The 17,433-nt window shown below is 32.5% G+C and overlaps 3 protein-coding genes across 3 annotated transcripts; 2 read left to right on the top strand and 1 right to left on the bottom strand.

Annotated features, from left to right (window-relative positions):
* Positions 1–1,116: 1,116 nt before the first annotated feature.
* On the top strand, positions 1,117–2,704 carry LOC146910483 (eukaryotic translation initiation factor 5B-like). Its single transcript, XM_085727790.1, has 2 exons — positions 1,117–1,216; positions 1,311–2,704. The coding sequence occupies exons 1-2, from the start codon at positions 1,204–1,206 to the stop codon at positions 2,357–2,359; spliced, it is 1,062 nt and encodes a 353-aa protein (XP_085583916.1). The 5' UTR covers positions 1,117–1,203; the 3' UTR covers positions 2,360–2,704.
* A 3,365-nt stretch (positions 2,705–6,069) lies between these two features.
* On the bottom strand, positions 6,070–8,060 carry LOC146910482 (uncharacterized). The gene is made up of 4 exons (XM_085725409.1): positions 7,748–8,060; positions 7,542–7,639; positions 7,093–7,467; positions 6,070–6,998 (listed from the first exon to the last, which is right to left on the bottom strand). Exons 1-4 carry the CDS (start codon positions 7,932–7,934, stop codon positions 6,327–6,329), a joined length of 1,332 nt encoding a protein of 443 aa, XP_085581535.1. The 5' UTR covers positions 7,935–8,060; the 3' UTR covers positions 6,070–6,326.
* An 8,533-nt stretch (positions 8,061–16,593) lies between these two features.
* On the top strand, positions 16,594–17,433 carry LOC146910481 (DNA-binding protein S1FA-like). Its single transcript, XM_085727789.1, has 2 exons — positions 16,594–16,753; positions 17,068–17,433. Exons 1-2 carry the CDS (start codon positions 16,700–16,702, stop codon positions 17,266–17,268), a joined length of 255 nt encoding a protein of 84 aa, XP_085583915.1. The 5' UTR covers positions 16,594–16,699; the 3' UTR covers positions 17,269–17,433.

Raw genomic sequence — 17,433 nt, 5'->3', positions numbered from 1 at the left:
ATAAAGAAATGAATTTATTTTTCTTAAATGGTGGTTCAAAATTAATATATATCATAAAAATATTTATTTATGTTAAAATAGATTAAAGTGTAGTACATATTTAATTATTAAGGGAGATGGTTGTAATTCAAGGGAGAGCAGTGTAGATTTTATTTTTAAAAGGAGGGAAGTGTATATTTTAACATAAGAGGGGAGGGGAGTGTAATTTACTCTAAATAAAAATTAAAAGTATTAAAAGTTACCTTATGATTAAGATTAACTTTTTTATTTTTAGAAAAAATTGATTCATTTATTTAACATTTAATGTTGTCCATGCATATTACATTTTGATTGGTTAATATCATGAGGGGGTAATTACCCCTAAACAAGAGAGGGTAACATAGTTCTCACCTTTTATTATTCCTTAAGCTGTGCAATGTTGCACAGGTTAGAAAAACCCTTTAAATAAATACCTGTTTCCTGTAACAATATCGTCACCCTCATCAAAAACACTATTATACCCCCAAAAACATTATTACACCACCCAAAGAAACATAATAAAACCATTGTCGTAACATAACATCGTTCCCCAAAAAATTATGACATCCCCCAAGTTGTATAATCAATATCAATAATTGTGAAGAAATCGCACAACTTAATAAACCAGTATTAATGAACATCACTGAAGAAATCAACATGTCACATAACAAGAGAATAGAAGCAACTAGCCTTTCATGAAAAAAATCCACTTTCCCACCAATACTAAAAAAAAAAACCACGAAGACACAGTATACTGTGTGGTCTTTGTTACGTTTTTTTTTAATAAGGAAAATTATGAAACCATTATTTGATGGAAACAGTTTTATTATTAAGTAAATATTATTGAATTTCGTAAATATTATCTCTCTTTTTCTCGTAATATTAAGTATTTTCTTTTTTTAATTAATCAAAAGAAAGTTACAATACCACCCTTACATTTAAAATTGGTATATGTGGTAGAAGTTGGTTTTTTGGTAAAAGACAAGTGGGAGTAGACCTGCTAACTTACTCTTTCATGTGTAGCAGCCCTATGTATATATTGAACCCTTCTTTTGTTACATATTGAGCATATAAATATTTGATATCTAGCCACAAGGATATGCCATAACATTCAATTATCACCAAACACAAGAAGGGTCCGATCAAAAGAAACCCTAATCGCATCACATCGCATCGAAGAAGAAGATGAATGAAGAAGGTAATGATAACTAAAATCGATTGATTGATTGATTGATTATTATTATTATTATTATGGTTGAATTTTGATTGATGCTTTGAATGTTTCTTTCCAGGTGATACGGTTAAGCCGCCGCCGCCTAGTTACCGGAAACCTGTTTCCTGCATCATAGGTGATGCGTACACTGGCAAAACCATGCTTCTAGGTTGTATTCGAGGTAAAGACAATCTTCCCCATATTCCATCATCAACAACACATTTTCCTGCTGGTGATGCTGAAAGACGTATGCTGGTTGTTGATAACGCACCAATTAGGGGTTCATATCTATGTGATATTGCTATTTTGGTTGTTGACATTATGCATGATCATGATGATGGCTTACACCCAGACTCACTCAATCTATTAAAAACCACCAACAAACAATTCATAGTTGCCTTGAATAAGGTCGACATGATTCATGACTGGAAAACATGTCCCAATGCTCCATTTCGTAAAGCATTGATGCAGCAGTCTAAGGGTGTTCAAGATGACTTTCATACCAGGGTCTCTAAGGTTGTTTCTCAGTTCAAGACACACGGGCTAAATACTGATTTGTATTATAAAAACAACAAAACTATTGGAGTTGGACAAACATTCAGCATTGTGCCCACAAGTGCAATAAGTGGTGAAGGAATCCCGGATATGTTATTTCTTTTGTTTAAGTGGATCCAATACACCATTATTCACAATTTTACCTACAGTCAACAAGCTGTGCAGAGATTTATTCGTCCACCTGTGGTCAAGCCTAATGATGATTTGGACTCCAAGTCAATCTTGAGCAGGATTGACACGACTCCTGAGGGGGTTTGTGTCAATGCATGTAACTTTTACTCACTGGAAGCATTACTCAAGACTATGAAACATCCACAAGTCAATATTCCTGTTAGTGCTGTAAACATAGGTCCTGTACATAAGAAGGATGTGGAGAAGGTCAGTGCAATGCTTGAAAACAAACCAGAGTATGCTGTTGTGTTTGCGTTTCCTGTCATGGTCACCTCTGAAGCTTGGCATCTTGCACACAAATTGGGTGTCAAAATTTTCATCTCCGTTAAAATGCATCATCTATTTGACCGATTTAAACAACATGAACAACGTTTAAGACTCAAGGGTTCAACCCAGGCTTGATTGTTCTCCTGGTTATTGGTGGGTTGCTGTTGACATTTCTCATTGGAAATTATGCGCTCTACGTTTATGCACAGAAGGCCCAGTCTCAAAAAAGAAGATGAAAAAGGAGAGGCTGAAGCAAGGAGTCTCTGCACCTGGAGAGTAGAGAGGCACGGCACTCAAATGTTCTGTCGAATGTGGATTACCTTGTACTTTTTAAAGAATTCTGGTTCTCTGATGTCTTAAGTTAACTTTTATGTTTCCATCCTGTGTTTTATTGAAAGAATATTTAGCTATATTAATTAGTATTTTAGCAATATATTTGGGACAGGTTATTTAGTGGTTTAGTTAATCATTTTTCTTAGACCTCTTTCTTTTCTTACAGTAGCTCATTTTCAACTTTAAATAAAATCCATATTTTCATATACCTTGCTGCAAAATGAGCAAGGATATATTCTGTGATTGTTATGCAAAAATATGAATGAATTTGGTTCAACCACACTTGCAGATTCTGCACAAAACAGACTGGCTTATGCTTTCAGCTTGTACAACACCCTTCCAGGACCCACTCCTCCATCATCAACACACACCCCAAAATTTATACTTAGGCAAACCATTCTGCAACATTCATCAGCAAATATTGTGATCCAAAATCAACCCTTAAACCTAACTACTCTTATAATCAAATGAAGATCATTATGTTCATAGCAGATCCATATACTACTAGTACTACTTTCTTCTTCCTGCATCAAACTACAACTCGTACCATCCTCCACCCTTTCATAAACTATTAACCTTTGTATCAACCAAAAACCAAAGCTGGCATATACATGCAAGATTCTCAGACCCAGTCCCGATATCATGCTAATGCTGAATACCCTGCCTTCATTTACCCCAACAACGTGACTTGTTTCAGTCACACAGTGTCTCTTTGCTATTGCAAATTGGCCCAGCCCGACCCTTCACCCTTGAGGCATTCAATTACTTTACTATTGTGCTATTGTATACGAACCCAATCTCAACGAAGTACTCTAATTAATTCAACTGCACCACCACCCGATTGATAACAACACATTCCTATATAGTTTTAGTAAACTTGTAGGATTTAGTGTACTATTTTTTTTTAAAGAAAAGTTTGGGTGAATTAGGCTCCTAAGATCAGAGCAAACATCAAAACTCAACGAACATTTACAAATAAGCCATCAAAAAGTTTGCACACTAACAGTGAGATTGAACTCATAATCTTACGAATGAGTCAACTTCTTATCAACTAAACTAACATTCATTTGTTGATTTAACATACTATTAATACAAAAATATTTGAAGAATTCTATGTTCTGTAGTGTCTTAAATTAACTTTCATGTTTTCATCCTGTTTGTTATTGACTGAAAGTTTAGCTACAATAATTAGTAGTACTTTAGCAATATTTCGTTGTTTAAATCATCATTTTGCTTCCTAATTGATTGTAATTACATTATGTTTGGATGACGAACAGATAAGTAGGGAAATATGAAGTGGGAGAACATATGAAGGAAATTACTTCACCTTTCTTTCATATAAACTTAGAAGACCCGTGCTTTTGTATACTTTGCTAGTGTTGCAACTGGCAAGTTTAAGACGAAGTGTTTTAGACTTTTAGGTGGAAAAATAGAAGCACCATCGGTGAACACATTGCTCTAAGAGTTTAGTATTGAGCTGGAAAAACGATTTAGGCAAAGAGACATTAAAACCAATTCTAAAAGTATATCCAAATTCTCTTGAGAGTTTTGTCGTTCATTGTGATGTGATGTCATCAAGCTCGAAAAATTAGTCTTTACAATTAACCGAAAATAATATGCGGTTCACACCAAAAAAAAAAAAGTATATCCAAATACTAGTATCAAATTTAAACACGTATGTTCTGATGTAGACATACTCAGCAAACTGAAGCATGACGATGCCTTGTTGCCTGTTGTTCAGAAAAACAATAACAAAATCTCAATAAAAGACGACATCATAAGCCTAATTGTGCACTAACCAACACAATTTAAACAAGCAACGAAGAATTTATCTAAAAGTGAAGGTAAGTTGACAAATAATAATAATGAAATGCATTGAGTTAAATAAAAATGACTAAGACTCTGTTTAGTAAAAAATATCGAATAGTTGATAAATTAGTTTAATAGAGTTTCAAGCAAGAAAAATACTATATATAGCGAACATTAGTCTCACGAAAGCATCGCGATATACAATATTTGACGGTCATTTGCGTTTTATATGTGTTTTTTTTTCCACCTATTGCTATCTTCTTACACGACCCTTCATGCCAAATACCCACCTCTTCACTAACATTCACTATTGTGTGTTTTAACACCTGTCCATTTTTGGAATTAACTAGCAAGAGCCTCAGATGATATTTGTGAGGGGGTGGTGCTTCAATTCTATTATTTTATGATATCTTTAGGAAAGGATGATTTATTATTATCTAAACTTAAAGAAAGGCACATGAACGTAAATAAAAAGGCATATGGCAATTGACAAATTGCTTTTCGTGAAGCATTCGCGAGCATATGTCTCGCGACATATAGCATCGCTCATCATAGTATATGGGTTGATCAAACTGGTGGTGAATAGCTTCACTGATTCACATGATCCCGAAAGGCATATTGGTCAATCACAGTTTTGCTTGGCCGGAAATCATGGGTATGGTGTTCTTATATATTTTTTATTAATGAAGCGACACTAACATGCCACATCATTCCTGAAATCAATCGTGAAAACCCAGTCACTATATTTATCATTACCGAGTTATATATTGGAAAGACCATTTCGTGAAAATTCGTGTGGAAACTCTTAACTACATATAGCATAGCTGTTCAAGCAATGAAAGAAGAGAGTTCATGCTCGTTACTATGCCAATTCATTCGTGGGGTTTGCACGATAAACTCAGTCGGCACTTTAGCATTATTCATAGTTTTATGGTCTTCGACATGATCTAGTAGTCATGTAAACACTCCATTTGTATCTAACATTACGCTCAAACATACTCCATTTTTAATACTACTTACCATAAGTGAAAAATACTACTACTTTTATCATAGGTAAAAAAAAAACACTCCATTGAATATTACTAAAAAATAGTCTATTTATACTAAATATAATTTTCGACTCTGGTTCAGGCTACACTACACGCAATAATGACGGTCTAATATAATTTTCCCAAGACTATAAAGTAGTGAAACCGCGAATATACAGCAGATGGGTTGAGCCTTCATGTGCACAAATCTAAAGAACCTCAACACAGCTGTGAAGAAAACTACTAAAAATAATATCGTTCCCCATCCTCATATGTGGGCTTCAAATGTTGTCCTGTGGAGGAAACTACTAATACAAAGTTTTATCAAAATCAAATAATTAAACACTATTTTAAAGCTCAATTGATAATTTCACCTTCGATAACATAATTCAAACAGCAATAACAAGCAAGCAAATGTATTATCCGGTATTGAAATACTTGATAACTCGTTAAATACATTTGAAGCTATCAATTACATTTCATTCTAATAGAGAACCATAAATTAGCATAGCATGAAAAAGAAAGACTAAACAGCAGTTTCACTCTAGTTTCTACACCTGTAATAGCAGAACCATCATCGATTACTTACTAGTACCGTAGTCAGCAAACTACCCATAATCAGTATCCTTATTAACAGCCATAACAGCCCATCAAATGGCATAAATCAAACAGCAATAGCAGAGAGCAAATGTATTAGGCATTAAAAAACTAGATATCTCATGGAGCACATTTGAACAACCAATTACGTTTCATTCAAATAGAGGAGATCTACTTTATGGTTTAAACATTGTATATGGCAAGTTTCAAAACAAAATACAAGAAGTACATTTGACCGTGGGCGAGGGCGATAAAAAGTAAGATACTTAACTCAACCACATTATCCTTAGAATCCACTTCAAGGCATACCAACCTTAGCACGAAACAATCAGCCTTTAACACTGATCTGCTGAACACCCAGTTTCAAATCCAATGCGATTCCTGCCACGACCTCCATCAGAACTGTCCCGCATTGAAGATCCGGCAACAGCTCTCATAGTTCCTCCCCCACCTACATTTTCCAAGGCCTTCTTACCTTTCTTGCCCTCGGCCAAGAACCGATCAAGACCAGATGAATCAGCTTCTTCACTCTCAAACTGGACCGGCCTATCCCGCAGAGGTGCCCTTTCAGAAGCCTCTGTAAATCCTCCTTTGTAAACATCCTTCTTTGACATTCCTTTATCCTGGTTGAAGAGCCTTTCAGTATACATGACCTCTGACCCTTGGTTGGTAGAAGGCAAAACAAGAGCAAGTTCCTCACTTATATCACGATCAATAAAACTAGTAATCTTGATCTTCTTTCCCATGGCAACATCCTTATCGTCTAACAATCTATGTTTCTCCCTATCCTTTTGCCTCCACACACGTATCTCCTCTTCTTCTTCCCTAATCTTCTTGGAAGAGTTACTTTCCCTTTCAACAGGGGGGACAGGAGGAGGAGCAACACCAATTATCTCTGACAATATTCCTTTATCATCCTGGTAGAGACTATTCTCCCTGAGTATCTCGACAGAGCTAAAATTGCCTTGTAAGCATTCTTCATGCATAAGCATGAGTTGGGAAGCTACCTACAGAATGAGACGAAGAACAACTAGTTAACATAAATGATAAATTAAGGAGTATAAGTTATAGAAGAGAAGAGAAGAGAAAAATGATGCATACCAGTTGAGTTATGCTGTTATCAATAGCAAAATGATGATGAATAGGGAGAGAATACAATTCATTCCTGATAATCCTTTCTAAGTAAGGAAAAGAAAGCGGTTTAATAGTTTGAGTGAACCAAAAGAAAATGTAGTCGGCGGGCTGTTGAAACATGTTCTCTTCTTGACACAAGTGATGAATGAAGAGAGGATACAGCAACAAATTGTCCATAAGAAAATGTATCCCTTGTCTAAACACTCCCATGGGCACATCAGGGACAGGCTCGGTCCCTATTACACGACGAGCTAGCGAAAGATTGGCTTCTTGGATGATTTCAACAGAGCTAAAATCACCTTTTAAACATTCACGGTACATAACCACTAGTTGTTCAGAAACCTAAATAAATAAATAAAAGTGAAGATTGGAAACAAACAAACAAATTACTAAAACAATAGAAAATAAATACATACCTCTTCAAGGCTGTTATCAAAATATGTGAAGAGATCTATTTCGAATGAAGAAAGTAGTTCCTTGAGTTTGATCGTTGTAGAAGGAACAGAAGGCGGAACTGTTTTCAGAAACAATGAATAACATAACATAAGGAATTAGTATTATTATTAAGTGATTTAATTTGATGTATGTATGTATGTATGTATACATACATTATTATTATTACCTGTGGATTGAATGAACCAGTGAAATAGGTAGTAACGAAGTTGTACAACTTTCGGGTCAGGATTACCACCAATCTCAATCTCTCGTTTATCAAAGCATCGAATCTCCCACCAAGAATTCAGAACCAACCAAATCCCTTCTTTGAATACTTCCATTGGCTCTCCTCTCAGCAATCCTCTTCCTCTCATCTTCTTGGGACGAGCGGGAGAAGCAGCAATCAGAGATTTCTTTTTAGGGTTCGCGATTACTTGATTTAGGGGTTTTAGGAGGCTCACCAGATTTCCTATTTTACCCTTTCAAAATTTCGCGATTATAAAGTGAAACTAAATAAATTGCAAAATAATAATCTATACAATATACAAAGATAATAGGATAATTTAGGGATATTTTGAGCTGTCTTTTTGTTATTTCAATTATACATTTAAATATTTTTTTATAATAATGTTATATTGTTGTTGTTGTTAAAAAATATATGAATTTTTGTTATATATGTGTTGCCGTTGAAAAAGATAAATATGGTTTGTTGAGTTTGTTACATTTAAAAGTCACAAATATTTATATTTATAATTTTAATTTATTCTCCTTCCTTCAAAAAAAAAATATAATTTTAATCTATTTAAAAAAAAATATATAAACTTTTGTTTGTAATTTGTAAAATATTGTTGATAATCTACATGTCTTAGGGTAATAAGACCATCTACAATGGGGGGCTCTTCCCCTATTTAGCACCATGTTAAATAGGCATCCCCATTGTGACATCAATAAATATGATGCTTATAAAGATGAGTGCTTTTATAGGCACCCTCTCTCGATCTCTCCTATTACTCATGGATCTCACATGTGCAATTAATTCTATTTTTTCTCTCTATATTCAAATATTGTATTATTTTAATATTAAAAAATAAATTATCTAATAGTTGCAAATAAGAGTTAAATTATATAATAATTTCACATAATATTTTCTTGAATTATTAATAAAAATAAAAAATGTTCGCTTTTTTTATAATTTATAATTAAATTACTTCAATATTTTAAAATTATATAATTATGAATGAGTATTATATAATTAAATTACTTCATTATTTTAAAATTATATAATTATGAATGAGTATATAAATTAGTGTTAAAATTGAATGATATAGAGTTATTGCTGGAACCCAATTCATAATTATTTTGAGGTGCTGGGTTGGAGAGATTGAGTGCTTATTCAGTATTAATTATAAAACGAATGACGTGTACAGTCGGGACCCGTTTAAGCACTCAAATGGGGTGCTGCATTGTGGATGATCTAAAAAGAACGGAAAGACAGGCACATGAGTGCTCGTCTTTCTGTTAGTGCTAATAATAATAATAATAATAATAATAATAATAATAATAATAATAATAATAATAATAATAATAATAATAATAATAATAATTAAATACATTGAGGCCCATTGCTTTCAATTACGACGAATTTGCATTTTGCCACAACTTTCTATTAAGTGACATTTAACAACGTGTCATAATTAGTTGTGACATAAATGAAATTTAACAGGCTTTTATAACAAGAGAATTAATGAGATATGAAATTTGAATTCAAAAATAATGTTTTCCCTCCCAAACATACGAATTTGAATCCGTCTTTATTCTATAAATTCATATCTCTGCTTTTGGTGTATCTCATTTGTCAACCCTCTGTCATTTGTTGTTCATCTCTCATTTCTGTAATGACTAATCGTAATATGGAGACATTGTTTTTGTAGCATTGCATGACTGGTATTCATCTGTTTCATATGTTTTTAGTCCCGACAAAATTATAAACTTTTAATTTTAGTCATTAAAATCTTTTATTCAATTTTAGTCCCTATTTTTATTTCACAACGACTATTTTGGATTCCTAAAAAAAACAACTATTTTAGAGGATTATAAATATTTATTTTTTGTAAGAAGATTTCAAAATAGGGACATTCTTATAAACTACAGTATTATGGAGGACTAAAAATTACTATTAATATTTTATAGAGATTAAACTTAAAAACTCATGATTTTGTAGGGACTAAAAATATATTTAACCCTTTTTATATTCAAAGTCAAATGTCAGTCCATAAGATTGTAAGATAATGGAAGGAGGAATGTGCTAGATAATAAATGCTCGATCCAAATTATAGACTAACGTGATATCATTTTTTTTTAACAAAACGTATTATCGAAATTTTAGAAATGGATACAAGAGACATCTACTAAATAACTTACCCTTCACCTTGAGTTCAGATCTGCTCCAGTTTTAAAACTCCATTTACTGCTCCAGTTTTAACCCTATAATTAGAGAGTTTGGGTATGCTCCATTTAGGCTAAGCTTCATTTACTCCATTTAGGGTTTGGATGCAAGACACGTGACAAAAAAATATCTAACGGTTGAGATTTTAAATTAAAAAACAATAAAAGGTTGTTGTGATATGAGAGAAGAAGGGAACATGATTTGTTTGTTATTATTATGTGTTTTTATTAAACAAATATTTGTTTTTTAATTTAAAATCTCAACCGTTAGATATTTTTTTGCCACATTTCTTACATTCAAACCCTAAATTGAGTAAATGGAGCTTAGACTAAATGGAGCATACCCGAACTCATAATTAGATTACACTTTGTTCCACTTTGAACCACTCGCTAAGTTATTCCAACCTCTATGATAAACCATGAAAATTAATATTATTCCAAGTCCAATCTACTACACATGGTCAAATTCTTGCAAACGCGACATCTATAACCTTATAAGAAATGTTATAAAAAATTAATGGAAACTGAATTTCTTATGTAGTTATATCTCGCAAAAATTATTTTGTTCAGAAAATCGATCATTAAAATTGTTTGCCAATAAATTTTTAAATCAATATTATTTATGGCTTTGGATAATTATTACATTGAAAATATACTGCATATATTTAACCGAAAAAATAGCTTTGCAGCTGCGTTTTTCGATGATTGCAACAATTTTCATGATGGCTTAACTTTACAAAGAAATTTTTAGGGTCTATCGATTGAAGCTATAATTTTTTAAATAATGTTCTAGGACTTTTGAAGTTTTTTCTCCATAATATCATTGGAAAATCTTAAATTTACATAAAAGAAAATCTTAAGTTGAATTGAGCTTTTTTTATCTGGATTAAATCTACAGGCATCTCTCATATTTTGTCAATTGAACTAGATTGCAAACTAGTGACCGAAGGCATTTTAGATAAATCCACAAACCAATCGGAGTTCGGCCAAATTGTAAGCGATTGTAGAATGCTCCTTTCCAACTATCCAAACTTTAAGATAAGTTTAGTCAGGAGACAAGCTAATTATGTTGCTCATCATTTAGCACGAGCATCAAAATTATATGCTAGTCACCATATCTTTGATTGTATTCCATCTTGTATCTCTCATATTTTGAGGAATGAAATAATATAACTTTGTTATTGTCAAAAAAAATCTACAGGCATCTCTTTCCAACCCAACTAGAAAACTCAATCTTCTTATCCATAAACACGTGAGAATAAACTATGGAGGAGACAGAAGAGGAAGAGGTTGTTGAATGGAACTAATGTGTTATCTTTCAAGTGTTCTTTTATCTCTAATGCACCATTTTTAAAAAAATAATTTTGGTAAGTCAAATTAGATAGATTTTTTGTCCAATATATTCATTTGTATTAGGCTAGCCCATATTTTAGTTATTAAGGCTCATATATAATCACATTGAATTTTAGATTTAAGATATTTCATTTCAAATAGTGAACAAACATGTTTAATGAGATTGTTTTAAAAGAAAGAAAAAAGTGTTAATATCACCCTTTTTTTAGGTGTTAACCTTTGCTTCCTAAGAAAAATGAACTTTGGTAATCCGGAAGCTTGCAGATTCTGAATAAAACAGATTGGCTTATGGTTTCAGCTTGTACTTGTTCTGAAGTTTATCCTTCCACAACACCATCTCAGGTAAGGGTGTTCATGGGTTGGGTCAACCCAGAAAACCCGGTCAAACCCACCCAAAAAACCCAACAAAAAAAATGGGTTGGGTTGGGTAATTGGGTGGGTATGGATCTAAAAATGGAAAACCCATAAAAATAAATGGGTTTCGGGAAAAACCAGACCCAAACCCAAAAAATCCACTTACCTAATAATGTTAATATTCGTTATCTTTATTTTAATAGGGTGGAAGAAATTTATATTTCCAAAACATACACATTGTACCATATATATTGAAAATCAAAACATACCAGAGTTACAAATTAATATGTTGCACTTTTTTGTTATTTTGATACTAATGCAATTTTATGTCATGCAACTTTAGTTTGTTGCAAGTATTTTTGATACTAATGCAATTTTATGTCATGCAACTTTAGTTTGTTGCAAGTATTTTATGATGAAGTTTATTATTTGATATTCTATGATGCATAAAATTATAGTAAAATAAGTTAAACATTTCTTTTAAAAAAATTTAAAAGTAGAGCACTATTTTAAAACAAAATTACGAGGACTTGTCATTTAGTAATTTAATATTAAAAAATAAAAAAATAAGTTGGACAACCCATTACCCAATCCAACCCAACCCAAAAATGAGTAGGTTTGCCCAAACCCACCCAATAGTATAACGGGTAGTTATTTTACCTCACCCAAACTGGAATATCCTATTTGGTTTGGTTTGGTTTTGGGTTTGGCCGAACCCAACCCAAACCCACCCACGAACACCCCTAATCTCAGGATCCACTCCTCCAATGCGCATAATCTGCCATACCAATGAACTCACAAAAATTGGCACCATCAGCAACACACAAACCAAATTTTATACTCTGCAACATTCATTAGCAAATATTGTGATCCTAAATCGACCCTTACACCAAACTACTGTTATAATCGAATGATGATATTATGTTCATAGCATATCCATAGCCTACTAGTACTACTCAATGAAGCCCGGATACTCCAAAATGGTGACGTACTCGTGTCGGATACGTATCGGATACTGATACTCCGCGGATACTCCGGATACCGTATCCCAGAAGTATCGGAATTAATTATTTTAATTTAAAATATATATTTTATCGGATACTTAAAAGATACTCGACGGATACACACAGATACTTATAAGATACTTCACACAGACGTATCCAAAAAAAATGAAGTGTATAAAAATGAGATTGTGTTGTGAAAATTTAAGATACGAATCACTATAATTACTTTTCAATTAACAAATTAAATATTATGATTTTGGTGGATGAAAGTAACTAGAAAGGGGAGATTTAATCAATCAACATTAAACAAACTTTGTTTTGAGTTCTTTTATTGATACATTTGTTGATATCCTAACATATGAATGAAAATAGAATATGATTTATACATTTACATTTACATTTTTTATTTTGATCATATGTATTTTTTTTTTTGTAAATTGTAACTTTTATGATTATATAGTATGAGTAATCAATGTTTTTTTTTAAGTATTTTACACGCATATAAATTTTAATATAAATATTTTGTTAACGTATCTTAGCAGTATCGTATCTTAAATTTTAAAAATTTCGCGTATTCGCGTACCCGTATCGTATCGTACCCGTATCGCACTACGTATCCGGGCTTCATAGGTACAACTTTATGCATAAAACAATACCTCACACCATCCTACACTCTTTCATAAACTATTGGCTCTTGTATCAACCAAAAGTCCAAAACCAATAGTTGGCATATATATGCATGATTCTCAGGCCCAGTCCCGTGAATTGCATACATTTCTCTTCTCTGGCTTAACATATCCCACAACGTGACTTGTTTCAATCAGTGTCTCTTTGCTATTGCAAATTGTCCCAGCCCGACCCTTTACCCTTGAGGAAGTCAACTGCTTTACTATTGCCACATTGCTATTGTATACGAACCCAATCTCAACGAAGTACTCTAATTAATTCAACAATTTCATCTCTACAATCTAGGGGTGTGCAAAGTTAAAACCAAATCAAAACCAAAACCAAATATTGGTTTTGGTTTTGTTCCTGAAACCACTTCACTAAAAACCGGTTTTTAAGTACAACCAGTTTGGATATGGTTCAGAACCGGTTTGAAACCGGTTTATCAGAAAAAACCAGTTTTTTGAACTAAACCAGTTTTTTTTATTCAAACCGGTTTTAAACCAGTTTTTTATTCAAAATCTGGTTTTAATCCAGTTTCCAAAAAAAACTAGTTTTCCATTTTTTTTTGCAAATTCTAAATTTCATTCAATAACATATATCTACTTCAAAAAGAATCAAACCGGTTTTAAAACTAGTTTTCCATAAGTTTTGTAAGTCACGACAAAATCAATCCAATCATTGTACACCAATAATAGTTACAGTCATCCAAAAAACACAGCTAACTCAATCATTGTACACCAATAGCAGTTACAATCATCCAAAAAACTAAATAAATCTTGTGAATTGAGATGCAATCATCCACCAAGAAAGCTAACAACAAATAGAAATGCAATCATCTATCCTAAACCAAGACTCTTAACATCATTGGCAGTGTCAAATTCTGGAATTTGTTTTGCAATAGTTGGACTCATTCCTCAAATTGCATTTGCATGGATCTTTGGTCCTGAAGCTTACACTAGTATATATATAGACATTATATAGAAAGCCATGGAAATCAAAAGAAGAAACTCACAATTTTATCATATTTTTTAGGGAATCGAACAAGAATATTAACAAACAAGAAATCCAGAATCGAACAACATACTAATTAAGTGGTTTTTCAGAATCGAACAAGTTTGTAACTTCCACGATTTCCAGTCACAAGTTCGAATTCCAGTTCCAATCGAGTTCCATTCACCAATTCTCAGTGCCAATTGAGTTCCATTCACCAACTCTCAAGTTGGCGTCGCTCTGCTCTGCTCTGCGGAAATGGAAGAATGGAATTGAATTTGGGAATTAGGTTTAGAATTTTGAGATTTGGGAATTGGAAAAGAGAAAGAAAATGAAATCTGAAATGGTTAAAATCTGGATCCGGATTTTAGCCGGTTCGGATATCCAACCCGTTTAAAATGGGTTGGTTGGTAACCCATTTACAAAAAATCCAGATATTTTAAAGTGGACTGGATATGGTTATGGGTTTGGGCGTAAAACTGGTTGATATGCACACCCCTACTACAATCATCCCATCCTTTTTTCTTTCTTTTACCCAACAAAAGCTATGTCATATCTTTGATAAATACAATTGGTATCTTCATCACAGTTTTGAATGCTATCAGCCATATACGAGGAGAGTTTGGTATACCTAAGAAGCTATGAGACCTACACGCTACCAAACTGCGCCACCACCCGTTTGATAACACACTTTCCAATATGAGGATTTATTGTACTAATTTTCTTTTCTTTTTAAGAAAAGTTTAGATGAGTTGAGCTTTTTAAGATCACAAAAGTCAGAGACTTCATGACTCAACGAACAATTACATATTATATACTAAAGAGGTTCGCATCCAAACAATGTGATTGAATCCACAACTTTAGGGATGAATCAACTTCTTATCGACTGAGCTAACATTCATTGGTTGATTTAATGCGCTATTATACAAAGAATTTCTACACAAAGTAATTAAAAATATTTGACTATCATTGTCCTTTTGAAAGACTATTTGACTATCATTGTCGATGCTTATATATTTGTACACTGATACAAATCTCATACAATACAAAGAGAATACATTTTTTGGCATGACATTTCTTTTTTGTCACAATACCCTCAAATAAACTTAAGGAAACTAAGATATTATGAGCTTAATTGTAGTGCTCTGGATATATATGTACCTTTTATGATAACATTTTAAGTTAGTCGGTGAAAACAATTGAGTTAGAAATACTAAATTTTGATGGAACATTTTTTTCTTTCCATCTTATCTTTCACTTACACTTTCCCCTAAAAAAAAAAAAAAATCTTTCACTTAAACTATTTTATTCTTCTTTATCAATTAAATAGTTTTTTTTAAATAATTAGATAGTATTATATAACTTATATCATCTTTATTAATAACTAGCAGAAAGACGGGAACTCGCGTGTCCGTCTTTTTGCTCTTTTATTGCGTCAATGCATGTAGATTATCATCGATAATTTATAGAAATTTTGCATGTAAATTACAAACGATATTTTATATAAAAAAAAATCATATAGAGAAACATTGTAAGTATATATAGATATTTGTGACTTTCAAATGTAACAAACTCAATAAACTATATTTATTTTTCAATGACAACAATAATATAACAAATATAATAAAAAATTATCTTTTTAATAACACCAACAATATAACATTATTATATCCTTAAAAAAAAGTTATACCATTATTATAGAAAAAATTTGTTTAAAATATAATTGAAATAACAAAAAAAGTCAGCACAAAATCTTTTATTCTCTTTAAATATAGTATAGATATTGAAAAGATGAATATGTTAGCGTTCATCTTAAAATTACTGATTAATAACTATTTTAAGCTATTTTCCTAAAAAAAAAACTATTTTAAAGTCATATTGGTACACCGTGAAAGAAAAAAAAAACATTAACACTTTTTTTTTGTCTTAGATGAAGAGATGAAGTGGTAATCCACTGAGATTAAATTCACACACAACTGTAAGGTCCTGTGTTCGAATTGAATCACGACGTCCAACCTTGCAACTTCAATATTTGTCAGTTGAGCTAGGACAAAGATATTAACACTTTTAGTTGGCCTTTATTCGATGAGAAGCAAAAATAAGAAAAAAGTGATGTGTATATTATATTTGATTTTCGAGAGCTGACGTGTAATTGATTTTGGCGTCACGAAAATGAAAACAACCAATAGCATTAGAATTGTACGTGTTAGTGGATATTGACTGGTGACCATCTGTAACAATCAATCTATTTAAAACAAACCGTGGTGCAAACTTTGGATTCGTTTTTATTTGTAGATTTTGTACAATCACTCACATCTTCAACCATGGCCGATGACTTTGAATTCGGTGATAAAGTTCCTCCTTCCTTTGATCGCATGGTACTCTTCCTTTTCTTTTCTTACATCTCATTATTTGTATCATTTCATTCTTTATAGCATCCATCTCACACGCAGACACTCTTTAGATTAGACGTGTCTTGGTGTAGGACACGTGACACCGTCCGACACCAACACATATAGTTAAACTTAACTATGTGATCTTTTCAAATTATTATGCTAGCTCGGTGTGGTATCTGATGTATGTGTATGTATTCGTGTTTTGCTAACATGTCCGATTTAATTGCTCTGTGTTATCTGATATGACCTTAATCAAGTTTTTTATCTTTTGTTGTTGCTCTTGGGGAAATGTTTAGAAAGCTGGATCTCTAGGGTTCAACCCAGGCTTAATAGTTCTCCTGGTTATTGGTGGGTTGCTGTTGACATTCCTCATAGGAAATTATGCACTCTACGTTTATGCACAGAAGACCCTCCCTCCTAGAAAAAAGAAGCCAGTCTCAAAAAAGAAGATGAAAAAGGAGAGACTGAAGCAAGGAGTCTCTGCACCTGGAGAGTAGGGGCAATGGACTCAAATGTTCTATGGAATGTGGATTACCTTGTACTTTTTAAACAATTCTATGTTCTGTTTAAGTTAACTATCATGTTTTCGTCCTGTGTGTTATTGACAGAAAGTTTAGCTATATTAATTAGTACTTTAGCAATATATTTCGTGGTTTAAATCA

The sequence above is a fragment of the Medicago sativa genome, chromosome 7 (assembly GCF_051527215.1).
Source record: "Medicago sativa cultivar Bolivia chromosome 7, Bolivia_mono, whole genome shotgun sequence".
Classification (NCBI taxonomy): domain Eukaryota; kingdom Viridiplantae; phylum Streptophyta; class Magnoliopsida; order Fabales; family Fabaceae; genus Medicago; species Medicago sativa.
The sequence above is the reverse complement of the archived record's forward strand: the minus strand, read 5'-3'. Positions and strand labels throughout refer to the sequence as shown.